At 42.9% G+C, this 14,387-nt stretch overlaps 1 protein-coding gene across 1 annotated transcript; it reads left to right on the top strand.

Moving 5' to 3' along the window:
* Positions 1-13,683, top strand: LOC133326039 (filaggrin-2). Its single transcript, XM_061534714.1, has 6 exons — positions 1-194; positions 442-616; positions 1,199-8,283; positions 8,366-8,470; positions 8,545-9,103; positions 13,645-13,683. Exons 1-6 carry the CDS (start codon positions 105-107, stop codon positions 13,656-13,658), a joined length of 8,028 nt encoding a protein of 2,675 aa, XP_061390698.1. The 5' UTR covers positions 1-104; the 3' UTR covers positions 13,659-13,683.
* Positions 13,684-14,387: the final 704 nt, after the last annotated feature.

Here is a 14,387-nt window from a genome sequence, read left to right as displayed (position 1 = left end):
AGCCATCTAGCGAGCCAGCCAGCCCCCTATAAACACAGATCCGAGGAAGAGAGGTGCTTGGTGCACAAGGGGCAAGTTAACGCTAATGAGGATCTATTGGCAGCATGAGTACACTGGGGGGAAGTAGGGGAGAGCGAAATGCCAAGCCCAAGTTCTCAGCACTCGATATAAATCGAATGTACAAAAATAGTCGTGTAAGTTTTTGGTTTGTTTTTGTTATTACTATTATAATTGTTGTTGTTGTAATTGTATTAATTCATCATTGTCATCATGATAATGTATGATCTAAATCGTTATTTTTTTGTTTTAATAATTGTTAATTTGTAATTTTCATTAATGTCAATGATGTCTATGTATGTGTGTTTGTGTCTCTCTGTTTTTATGATGTGCTGCTAATATCTTTTATTTATTGTTGTTGCTTTTATCTTTTTGCATATTTAGGGTGAAACGACAGAACCTTCAGCACAAAAAAACCAAGTGCCACGTAAACATGGAATGCAAAGTTTGGGCAAAGTGCCGTCCGCTCGGCGACCACCAGCTAATCTACCATCCTTAAAAGCTGAAACAACAAGTTCGCCAACTATTGCTAATAATAATACAACAACTGGTCAAGAAGGTAGGATAATTAATTATTGATAATTGTGTATTCGTTTTATATTAGAGATCTTTAATCCGAGACCACAGGTCTTAATACCGGCCAATTGGGCTGTATAGACACCACACAGGTCTTTATACCGGTCAATTGGGCTGTATAGAGACCACAGGTCTTTATACCGGGCCAATTGGGCTGTATAGAGACCACAAGTCTTTATACCGGGCCAATTGGTCTGTATAGAGACCACAGGTCTTTATACCGGGCCAATTGGTCTGCAAGGAGACCACAGGTCTCTATACCGGCCAATTGGGTTGTATAGAGACCACCAGAGGTCTTTATACCGGCCAATTGGGCTGTATAGAGACCACCACAGGTCTTTATACCGACCAATTGGGCTGTATAGAAACCACAGGTCTTTATACCGCCAAATTGGAGACCACGGTTATTCATACCGGCCAATTGGGCTGTATAGAGCCCCCAGGTCTTTATACCGGCCAATTGGGCCAATTGGGAGACCACACGTCTTTGTAAAGGCCAATTGGCCTTTAATTTTTCCTATCCATTTGTTTCTTCTCTCTACATCTCTCTTTGACAACTTTGCAGGAGGCGTACAAACACCAACGTCCGGTCCAACTAATAATCCATTAAAAAGTACTACAACAACAGCAACAAAAAGCAGCAGCGGCAGCAACATCAACAGTAATCTTACAAACAACAACAGCCACAGCAGCAGCAGCAGTAACAACAACAGTAACAGCAGCGGCAACAATAATAGCAACAGTAACAACAACAACAGCAGCAGCGGTACTGTTATCGGCGGTGTTGGCAGCAAATTAATTCTCAACTCAACATCTGTTGGTAAGAGTGGCGGAGGCGGCGGTAACAGCGGCGGCAATCAATCTCATCACCACCACAATCAACAAAAACCAATAACATGGTCTGCTGTAACGACAGGCAACGACAACCAACGAGGTGGCAAACCCACGGCCACAGTACCACCACTCTATCAGAGTCCACAGTTTCAGCACGAATTCCCGACATTAGATGGCACAGTTGGAGGCGCCGGAAGCGGTGGCAATGTCAATGCGAATCGTCGCAGTGGTGGCAATACATCGGGCGGTGGCGAACGTGGCGTCGGCGGTGGAGATCGTGGCGAAAAGGATTACCATCATCATCATCAACAACAACAGCACCATCATCATCATTCGAACTCGAATCATCAGGATTACCATCATCGTCATCAGCGTGGCAATGGTGGTGGAGATTATCATCACGGAGAACGTGGCGGCGGAGACCGAGAACGTGGCAGCGGAGGTCGTCATCAACGCAACGATGCACACAATTACAGAGATGGCAACGAAGGAGGAGACGGTGGTGGTGGTCGTGGAAATGGCGAGATATCTCGCGAAATGAACGAAGTCAGCTTGAGACCACAAACAAATGCTGCCGCCTGGTTGGAACAACAGGAAAAGAATGCCAAGAGTGTGGCAGCCGACAGCCAATCGAACCATCAGGGCCAGGGCCCCCCGGCAAGTTCAGTTGCGAATCCAAGCGCTGCAGTTCCATTGCCAATTTTGTCATTAATGCCGTCGTTCATGCAGCGCGGTGTACCCCTGCCACCTAGCAGCGGTGGTGGAGGTATAGGAGGAGTTGGTGGTGGTGGCGGCGGCATTACATCAAGCTCCGGTGGGCGTTCTCAGACTCCACCAAATTATCAAAATGGCTTAACAAAGGACTCGTCATCGTCGTCGGTGAACATAAGGCCACAACCTCGCGGAAATGCACAAGATTATCATCGCTCGAATTCGGCAGGTGTTAGCAGCGGCAGCAGTTTTCGACAGGCCACTGCTTTACCCAAACGTCCACCATTACTAAACACTCCTCCGCCCACAAATGGCGGTGGTGGTGGCGGCGGCAATAATGGCCATCGCAAAGACAAGGAATACATTGTGGAACCGGAAGTGGTCCAATTGCAACGACCCATTATACGCGAAGAGGACTTGGAACGGCTGAATGCAATTGCCAACGATGATAGCTGGACGAAACAGGAAGACATTGATTATACCAAGAAATTAACATTTTCGGATGATGAATCGCCCGAGGATACCCCGACTCAAGAACGTGATCGACCAGTATTCAATAAAAACAACAGTGGAAATCTCAATGACCAACGTAAAAACTCAAATGCCAGTGGTACCTCGTCCACAGCTGGAACTGGCAGTGGTGGTAGTTGGCAACGAAAGGATCGTGACAGTTTGGAAAGGGAAAAATCTTCTAGTGGCGTTGGCGGAGGAGAGAACATGGAAGATACCCGACACCAAAATGGTCATAGACCAGGTGGTGTTGGTTCTGGCGGCATTACCATCGATGCTAGTGTCTATGAGAGATTAAAGCAACGCAAGGAGGAAGAAGAACGCCGAGACATGGAACGCAAACTGGCAGCAGCTCGGAAGAAACAAGAATTGGAAATGAAAATCAATAGTAAGAAGGCAACCATCAGTGGCAGCGACTCCTCCAACTATGACCAGTTGCCACCGGGTGGCAGTAGTGGTGGTGGAGGCGGTGGCATGTCTACATCATCCACAACGGGTTCAATAGATGAGAATGTTTCACGACGCAGTGGCGGAAGCTATGAACGTTCCACTACAACTGAAAGAGAACGTGGTGGTGGCGTCGGTGGAGGAGGTGGAAGTCGTGCAGGTGGTTATGATTCACGAGATATAAGATCATCAACGGAGTATTCTCGTGGTGGTGGTTCTGGTAATACATCCACCATGAATGCTGCTGGCAGTGGCCCTGGGCCTATTGGTGGCAGTGGTACAACCAGTGGACCACCGGGATCTAAAACTGTTTTCTCGCCACATTTCCAATCCAATTTGCCACCTCGTTTCCTACGCCAACAACAAGCCGTTGGAAGTAGTAGCAGCAGTGGTGGAGGTGGTGGCGGCCTAGGAACAGGGCGTTCCACTTCCAATGCAAACAGTGGCAGTGGAGGTTTGGAAAAATCTTCATCTTCCGCAATGAATTACGAAAGCTCACGTTATATGCAAAAGGGTGGATCTGGTGGTGGTGGCGGCCCACAGCGTGGTGGTGTAGGTTCCGGACCACGTGGTGAATATCGCGATAACTATACACGAAGTGGTGGCTATCGTTCACGTAACGACAGCGATCGTGATGATGACCGCTATCACAACCGTGGCGGTGGAGGAAACAGAGGAGGGGGAGATGATTATGGTCGCAGTAGCAGCAGCATGGCTGGCGGTCCCAACCAACTGTCCCGTAGCATTTCCGATACATCTCAGCGCAAGACAAGCGTCTCCTCAAATGACGAGTCAATAAAGCTCAGCTTCACGGGAGATTCAACAAATTTCGGAAGTGGCATTGTCTCTTCGTGGGCCGAAGAAACCGAAATGGAATTGAAGAGGCAGAGGGATGAGAGCTTCTCTTCATCGCATAGCCATGATTCGATACCGATTAAAATTCTACAAAGACCTCACACCCAGAAGAGTGTGTCCGAAGAAGAAAGTCCTCCACAGCAACACAAGCAACATCGTATCAGCGAAAGTAGCGACCAGGCGTCGACAAGTTCATTTGCTCCCACCCAGATATTGCGTCGTTCCGAGTCGATTGAACATCAGAAATTGGCGTCGTCGTCGTCGGATATGCAAACGACTAAATTGTCCGAGAGTAAACAGTTGGAGGAGGAACAAGAGCAGAGTGCCACAGAGTCACCGGCGGCGCCATCGGATTCACAGAAACAAAATGACTCCATGAATTCCCTGTCACCCTCGACTACGGCAACGGGAAATGAATCGGATTCTCATAGTAAGCAGCAGCAACAACAAGAGCTGGGAGAACGTAGTGGTTCCTCGGTCACTGCAGCGGCGTCGTCAGCACCCCAACCCCAACGGGAGAAACGACCTAGTCCCAGAAGTGGTGGTGGTTCAGGCGGCGGTGGTGGTAGAGACCGAGATCGTGGTGACCGCGATCGTGAACGAGATATGCGTGTCTCACATAGCCGCACTTTTGGCGCCAGTGGCAGTTCCTATCGTGGCAATCGTGACAGTGGTTGGAATCAACGTGGCGGTAACTCGAGAGGAGGAGGTGGTGGCCGTTACCAAGGTTCCGATGACCATTATCTAGATCATGAAGATGATGATATGATGGACGATGGTGGCGGTGGTGGTTATGGCAGTGGCCGGCGTTCTGAACGTAGCCCTAAAGTACCACGTAAAGATGGCGGTGGAGGACGTGGTGGCGGCGGTGGTGATCGCGATCGTGACCGTGATCGAGGTGGTCGAAATTCGGATCGTGATGAACGTGGTTTTGCCCCAAGAGGTGAACCATCTCGGCGAGGCCGAGGCGGCGGTGGAAATATGGGCGACCGAGGCATAGCATCCTCGTCGTATAGACGTAGTAACGATGGCCGTTCCTCTGGACAACGTCAATATGGTCGCCAGAGTTATCAGGATCAGGACCACAAGGATATGAAACGCACTTCGGAATCTTCGGAAACGAACAATTCCGATTTGGATAAAACCAAACAAAATCAAATGGCATTAAGTGCTGGTCTATCCTCCAAGGTTAGCAAGGACATTAAGGATGGTGGTGCCGAGCGTTCCACTAATCAAACATCCTCCACAACAAGCGGCACCTCCACGTCAAATACGGCGACTAAACAAACAACCACACCACCCCAACAACAGCAGCAGAAAAAATCGAATGAAGGTGAAAAGAAACCGACAACGTCATCAACCACACCATCCAAACAACAGCAACAGTCGCAGACTCGAAAAGAAAGTGTGTCCAGTAACAAAACCGATGACGATATCCGAACAAGCAACACCAATCTTGAACGGGAGAAAAAATCCGCTTCCAAGGAAAAAGACATTCCTGCAACTGGCAGCAGCGTCACGACCAACTTGCCACCCAATAACTCTACAGCGTCCACAAGAAGCACAAATACAACAACAACATCAGCAACAACAATGAGCGCGGGAACGCAACAACAACAACAGGTAAAGAAACAAGAAATGACAACACTGCCAACAGCTGTTGCCCAACAAGGCTCTGGTGTGGGACCAGCGGTTGCTAATAAGTCCGCAACTCCAGCCGGCAGCCTGCAACAGCATCAATCATCAAACATAACCAAGACATCAACCCCAACCGGTTTGGGAAGTCTTAAATCGACAGGATCATCGGCTAGTATTGCTTCGATTGGCTCGACAACATCGACGACCACTCAACAAAAATCATCCGCTACAACACAGCAGCAGCAGGACACGAAGAGTGGAAAAGCGGAAACGAACGTGCCTGCTGGACAAAAATTGGACAATGAAAAGAATAAATTGGGCTCACTGGGATCGTCGCTCAGTAGTTTGGATAGTAAATCAAATAATTCCACCCTCCTGATAGATGGTGCCCCCGTCAATACCATCATCTTTGAGAATACCCATTACAAGCAGCAGGTACAAGCGGCTCAAATGAAGCGTTCATCGGAGTCTTTGGTATCGAATGTAAATGTATCGGTGACGGGTGTGGACACCTTGTCCACCGCCTTGTCCCAAATGTCATTTGGTGGTAATGCAGGAAAACAAACGGCGGCGACATCTGTTGCTGGTGGTGGTGCAAGTACTGCCGCCGGTGGTGATTCAAACAATTCCCAAACAGTTGCTGGTGGTCCATCCGCAGCGGATTATGACAAAGAAATGAAGCTAGGCTTCTCTTTCGGTGATGCGACAGAGTCGTATACGACAGCCACTAAAGGCATGGCCGCCAGTGGTGGTGTTACGGCAGACAATGAGGCTGCTGTGAAACAGAATAGCAGTGTTCAGCAGCAGCAACAACAACAGCAGCAGCAACAACAGCACCAGCAGCAGCAACAGCAAGTTAGTTTGCAACAGCAGCAACAACAGCAAACGCCACAGCATCAACCGACTCAACAACAAACTCCTCAACATCAACAACAACAGCAGCAGCAACAACAACAAAATCTAATCTCGGCCGCCGATTTGAACATGAAAATTGCCAGTGTCAAGAAGGTTTGGGAAACGGTTCAACCCATGACATCGGATCCTGCCACAAGTGTACAACAGCAACTGCAACAACAACAACAGCAGCAGCAACAACAACAGCAGTTACACCACCAACAACAACAGCAGCAACAACAACAAATGGAACCTGTCGATACCAGCGGCCATATGACAGCAGCATCATTTGTTGCTGCCGTCGCGGCCTCTCAACAACAACAACAGCAGCAACATTTGCCCCACTATGCGGTGGCAGCAGTTCACATGCAACAACATCATGCATTATCCTCTCCCGGTGCTGGGGTACCCTCGGCATTTGGTGCCCATGGCTCACCCTTCGATGCCGCCGCTCAGCTGGAACAATTCGGTCCGGCGGCTGCCGGTATTGTGGTGGGAGCTGGTGATGACACTTCCGTTGTGGGTGGTTATCCAAGTCCACAGCAGCAGCAACAGACAGTGGTACAGCAGCAACAACAACAGCAAGCTATGAAACATTCATCGGATGTGGTGAAACAACAACAACAAGTTTCAGCAGCAGCCAAACAAATGCAACAGCATCACTCATCGTCGATGGGTATGTCACCACCACCCAATATGCAACAGCAGCAACAACAACAGCAACATCAACAACAACAGCAGCAGCAACAACAACAATCGGCAGCTCAACAACAAATGCATGCACCGCAACCGTTCTATCAGGCCTCACCGCAATTCCCCGGCATCTCCACCATACCAAGTCCACCGGCGGCCGCAGTCGTCTTCAATTCATCACAGATGCCCCCGCCACCCTCACAGGGTGGCCTCTATGCACCATTCCATTCTATCGATCATTCGAACCGTTCACAATTCTCAGCTGCGGCGGCACACAGTTTTGCCGGCCACTACGGAGCGGCAGCAGCTGCTGGCGGCCCCTTCAATGCCTATCCCATGCAGACACCACCCAATATGGGCACAGCACCCACACCGGAAATGTATTCCAACCTAACATCGCAATTCCGCATGGGCGGTGGTCCCTCACCATTTGGCAATCCGAATTCGCAACAATTGAACAACCCCAATGCAGCGGCGGTCACCATTATCTCATCGAATTCCAACTCGTTAATGTCGACAGTAGGCTCAGTTAAACCACCACCCACCTCCCAACAGCTGGGTACCATAGGTTCGAAGGCTGGTGGTGGCGGTGGTCCTTTTGCGGCGGCTCAGCAATATATGAATCTGTACGCTACCGGCCCACCACAACATCAAGGTGGTCCACCCGGTCCACCGCCTGGACATCAACTGCAATCGAATAGTTACTATTCAAATTCTGCCGGTGGTCCTAGTGGTCCGGCTGCTTTCTATGGTGGCCCACCACCACAAGGTGCCGGAGCAGGAGCACAAAATTATGGTCTAGCAGCGGCGGCGGCTGCTGCCAGCCTATATGGTCATGCCGGTCATCAGGGTGGACCACCGGGATCGAATGGACCACCTGGACCGCCACAGGGTCCACCCGGACCCCAGTCGCAACATACAATGAGTAATTTCAATACGCCGTTTATGAATTCACAGCTGTTGACGGCGGCGGCAATAACACAATATCGTGGTGGACCGACACCGCAGCAGGCGGCAGCAGCGGCTTATATAAAATCAAGCCAACAGCAAGCACATATGCAAGATTCGGTAAGTTGGTGGAGAGGGGGAGGGTGGACGAGATGAGAAAAAGAGGGAGAGTTTATTAAAATTTTTCTATTTTCCAAAATAGATGGGCCGCCAGTTGAAAAGTCCCTTGGGAGCCGATGGCAGTTTAAATTTAGTAAAACATGCTCAATCACAGCCCAGTCCACCGCATCTGAAAAATTATGGCAGTGTAAGTGATTAAAAAAATTAGGACTTTTGAGAAAATTATTCATTTTTTAAATGGTTTTGTTTTAATTTTTGCAGTGGGATCAAGTTATGCAACAACAAGCTGCCGCTCAACAACAACAACAATCTCAACAGGCTGCCGTTCAACAGAGAATAGCTGGCGGCGGTCCCGGAGCCAACAATCAAAATATGAATCCTAATAATCGTGGTGGCGGTGCTGTTGGTGGACCTCCGCCCGGTGCGCAAGGTTCACAGCCCGGACGTTATCCCACACCCATACAGCGGCCCACAAATTATCCACAACATCCGCAAGGACCCCAGAGTCAACAGCAACAAGTGCAGCAGCAGCAACAACAAGCCCAACAACAGCAACAACAGGTTCAACGTGGCCAACAGCCACAAAATCTGCGGCAAGGCGGCGGTAACAATGGTGGTGGTCCACAGGGCGGCCCTGGTGGTCCCCAAGCTGGAGCCCAGGTGGGAGGAGCTCCTGGTAATGGAGGTGGCCCTGGTGGTCCCGGCGGCAATAATCAAGGAGGTGGCGGTGGCAACCAAAATCCACAAGTTGCCAATCAACCTCAACAAATGAATAAACCCTATTATGCGAACAATGCGGCCAATGCTGGCCCAAATCGAGGTAATTAAAAATTACTCAAGATTTTCTACCCCCTCCATCCCAGAAAAAGAAAAACAAAAAACATCCATGTTCTCCTTACAAGTCATCCAACCACACCACCTCACCACACGCACACATACTCACACAACATACATGCCTTGATTTGTTTTGTTTTGTCCAACTACTGCAACAACATTCACGCTGCTGCTACCACAAAATTTTACTTACCACATGAGTTAGAAAGACAAAATGACAACAGCACACCCCACCCCACTCATACACAACTGCTCCTTATATTATTACCACCCCAACAACCCACCACCCTACATTTCTTCTTTACTATTATTAATATAATTTTTGATTTGGAATTGTTCACTAATTTAAATGTTTTACAAACAAAAAGAACTAAAAACAAAACAAGAAAAAAATCAACAAAAACTTTAATTAATATACTTAATCATAATAATAATAATGCAATAATTGCACATAATACTTTATTATTTTTTTTTAATTTATATATTTAAAATATTTTTTGAAAGAAAAAGAATCTACTCTTTAAAATTAGAATAATAAAAACAAAAACAACAAGAAAACAATACAAACAGAAAAACAAAACAAAGTAATCTTATTTGCTAAAGAAATATTAAATATATATTATTATAACTATTATTAACTAAAAATTAAAACAAACAACAAAATATATTACAACAACCACAAAAAATGCTACAAAATAAAATTTGAATAAATTTATATATTTATATGCGAAAAGCACAAAAAAACACAAATTATTTTTTTCTGTTTTTTTTCTCATTTGTTTAAAAATTGGTTATTTTATTTGTGTGTGTTTGTATGTAACATAAGTATATTCGGCTTGCATTTTATTTATTTATTTGGTATTATTGTTTTTTTTTCTTCTTTCATTCATTTTATTGCTTGTAGTAATTTTGCCCGGCTTTTTCTATACACTTTCTCATAGTCATTTACGAATCTAAAGGAAGGAACACTTAGCACATTGGATTTGTCATGTCATTCTCACCATTTCTTATCAAAATTAAGTTCACAAAAATATATTCTTGTTTCAAAGGATTCAACAATCTGCTAGACAGCCGACTAATCTGTCCATAGAACGTCCAAATGAACACTTAGCACATTGGATTTTTCATGTCATTCTCACCATTTTTTATATAAATTAATTTCGCAAATATATTTGTTTCAAAGGATTCAACAATTTACCAGACAGCCGACTAATCTCTCCATAGATTTCCACGTCAGTCTTTTTCCGGGCAAAAATGGGCATTCCAATCCATTGTGTAATGATTTCTCATCCGACAGTTAATAGGTGCTCGTTTAAATTTCTAACTTCATTCGGTATAAAGTAGAACACAATTCGCTGGACGGTAGCCCTTACCGCCAACCTTAATAGAGCTGGTTAATGTTAAAGGATGTACAGTCCAGCCACCAGTTGTCTAGCAGTATCACTCAAAGGCATTATGTCCACTGTGCTCATCCTAGGTACATGAAAAAAATAAGAATGGAACAAGCTAAAAATATTTCGGCTGTGTCGAACTTTTTATACCCTCCACATTGAGGATGCCATTCAAAATATATACAATTAATGGGGCTCCTAGGAGAAAACGCATGTTACGATAGGACCGAAAAACACGTGAATAATGATGATTACCTAATAGTGGGGCTAGCGTTTTAGTTATCGTTATATGGGGGCTACCCTAAAACATTAATTTTTCGTACGGACATGTGCTATACAATGAGAACCCAAAATACTACATTAAAAACGTATCCAAAATACCGAATATTGGGGGACATCACTATATGGGGGCTATCCTGAAACTTGGGTGAATATTAATCACCCCTATTCCGTATGTCGTCGTAGTTGTCGACGACGTTTCTTTGTCGACATCACTTCGCATCGATATCGACATTTGGAAAATTCCATCTAATTGGAATGAAACTTTACACATAGACGAGTGCTACTGATATAGGGCAAAATCGGTTCAGATTTATATATAGATCCCGTATATTTTTCTTTGTTTATTTACACCTAATTTTGCATTACGTATTGAATAGATTTATTTCTTAAAAAAAAACTTGTTCAAATACTTCAGTCGTCAACAAAAATGATGACGTAGAAATCTTCGACATCGTCGTCGTCACACTTTGTTACGGAATACCAAAAATGTTTCAATAGTTACGATAAATGTCGACATGGGGAATACCAATTTACAAAAGACGATTCTCTACGACGTCGTTTTCTTTCCACGACGACATACGGAATAGGGGTGACAATTTTTTTTTTAAATACACAAAATATCGAATATAGGGGGTACCGTTATATGGGGGCTACCCTGAAACTTTGTTTAATATTAATATTTATTGATACGGGCATGTACTATACAATGAGAAACCTAAATACTAAATTTCTGCCATTTCGGTTAAAAAAGTGTCCAAAATGGCCAAAATACCGAATATTGCGGGTACCGTAATATGGGGCTACACCAAAAGTCTGTAGAAAATGATTTCAACAGACGTGTGTGGTACATTTTATTTATCCCAGCTTCGAGCGGTAGGTATTTTTATCCTAATTATAGGGATATTAAGGGGGAGGTATCCGAGTATCTGGTTATTTTGCATTTGGAACAATCAAATAAAATTGTTCATGTCAAATAATACAATTTTTTAAACGGTCTTAAGTGGTTTCTTTGAAGCGGGATGGGATTTTATAATTCTATTATAAAAATTTTGGGAAATAGGAAATTTAAATCTTATTCTGGACTAGCATATGTCCGCAACATCGTTAGCCAATGTGGAAAAGATTTAAACTTGTCTTAGCTTATTATGTTGTTTTCACACCAATATCGACACATAATTAAAATTTGACTACCATTTAGTACCGTTGTTTTCTAATAGTATGTATTCCCATAACTACTTCCATATCTCAACACTACTCGCCAATTCCGACCGCAACAGAAATCAAGCTATATACAAAATTTGGTATCACATATTACCTTTTGTAATCTTGTAGTACTTATTTCCAAGAATAATTTCTTGATTCGACCTCTATAGGTTCACAGATATACGAAGTTTATCAAATTTAGTATCATTTCATACATATGAATATGAATTTCCATAAATACCAAACCTGAGCAAGCCCATAGAAATCACATTTCCCAATTTCAGGATTCCGGCCCTATCGGTTAACCTAAATCCAAATTGTATTAAATTTAGCACCATTTAGTACATATAAGTACGAATTTTCCATAAAATCCCATTCCATACCCTAATCCTACACACTAACAGTAATCATAATTCAAAATTTTAGGATTCCAGCACTATCGGTTCACACAAATTTCCAAAACTACATCCAGATCGTAACATACACTCCAAAAGTATCTTCAATTCCAAATTTCAGGATTCCAGCTCTATCGGTTCACCCGAATATAGTACCACTTAGTTCCCATAAGTACAAATTTTGCAAAACTACTTTTATACCACAATCGTACACTCCAACAGTAATCTTAACTCCATATTTCAGGATTTCATCTCTATCGGTTCACACAAATCCAAATTGTACCGAATATAGTACTTTTCTACACATATGTACAAATTTCCAAAACTACCCAAACATACACTCCCAAGTTAATGTTACAGTACGTTTACATTTAACCGGATTTCGTTAACCCAGTGGGTTTCAATTGCCATTTCCTTTGCGTATATGTCAAATAAATCCTCATAAAGTAGGTTAACCCGGTAAAAAGTTCTAATGTACAAGGAGTTTTAATTTCAAAATTTCAGGATTTCAGTTCCATCCGTTAATCCAAATTCAAATTATACGAAATTTAATACTGTTTAGTACTTTTCATGCAAATGAGTACACATCCAAAACTACCTTCTTATATCGACCTATTTCTCATCCTTGATTCGCATTCCCAATATACTTTTTTCGAATACTTATAGTTTGAATATCATACTCTGATCAGTGATCCTCATCCAAATTTAAGAGTTCCAGAGTACGCCAAATGCAAGTGGTACCATATTTCGTGCCGAACTAGTACGAATTTCCAAAAACTATCCTTATCTGACACCTTCGAATTGTTACCAAAATGTTAATACATTTTAGTTCTTTTCGTCAATCAATTTATAAGTCAGTCAATCAATTTATCATTCTTTTTGGAAAGAGGGAATTCACATTTTCCAAAATTGTGTATAACGTCGGTGATAAGTACCATTGAATTTCGATAACCATGTCCATTGGTAATAAGAATTTATTGGGCACACTCAAATTTCAGTTACGTGTATAGCAATATTTATCAATTCAGTTTTCAGTAATTCGAGAATATTCTGCATCGAACATATAGATATTCCTAATGTTGTTCGATAATAATTTTCATTTGCATATAACAATTTTTTTTACATTCCATTGTTTTGGTTTTGAATTTAATTTCATTATCAATTGAACATCCTTATCCTCTTTCTTCCACTCAAAATATGTACGTTCTCTGAGAAAAATAATGTAATTTGTACACATTTCTTCTTCTCCATTTCAGCTAATCACAATTAAAACCCCAACATACCAACCACAAAAGGCAAAAAATTTAAATAACAAAAAATACAAAAAAGGTTAAAACAAAAGTAAGTTATACAAACATAAAAAAACAAATTGCGCTTTTCTTTGTTTTTAGCGAAAATCCCCCCTCCAAGAAAAAAAATAAAATAAAAGAAAAATACACACACACTGCTAATAGAAAAATAATTTATAAAGGAATTATCTAATAATATATTTAATATAATAAATATACGCAGATTATTTTCTATTGAAATATTTGATGATTATGAAAAGAAAAAAAAAAAACAACCAACAAAACAAAACCGATAATGAATGAAATTTTCAACGTAACAATTAATGGATATTGAAATTTAAATTAAAAAAAGAAATTAAATAAAACCAAGAAAAAACGAGCCTATTTTTTGGCAATAATTCCAAGCAACAAAATGACCCCTTCGGAACAAAAGGATTACATTTTATGGAACATTATGGACTTTCGACCCCCCTTGAGTCCTCAAAAATAAAAAAAATTACGAAAACTACCCAAGAACTCTTGATGGAACAAAAAAATACACACACACACGTTTGTTAACCGGCGAACAGGATAGAAACACTTATGAAACAAACCAACAACAACAAGAAAAGAAGAAAAAAAAACAATTTCTCAAAAACACATTACTTTATTAATTACCAAAAAAAAAGCAAAAACAACAAGCCTAGCTGTTACATTTCTTTTGCCACGAC

The sequence above is a fragment of the Musca vetustissima genome, unplaced genomic scaffold (assembly GCF_032173495.1).
Source record: "Musca vetustissima isolate MV318-11 ecotype Yass unplaced genomic scaffold, APGP_CSIRO_Mvet_v1 utg358, whole genome shotgun sequence".
Lineage (NCBI taxonomy): Eukaryota > Metazoa > Arthropoda > Insecta > Diptera > Muscidae > Musca > Musca vetustissima.
Note: the sequence above shows the minus strand (reverse complement) of the source record. Positions and strands in the feature narration are given on the sequence as shown.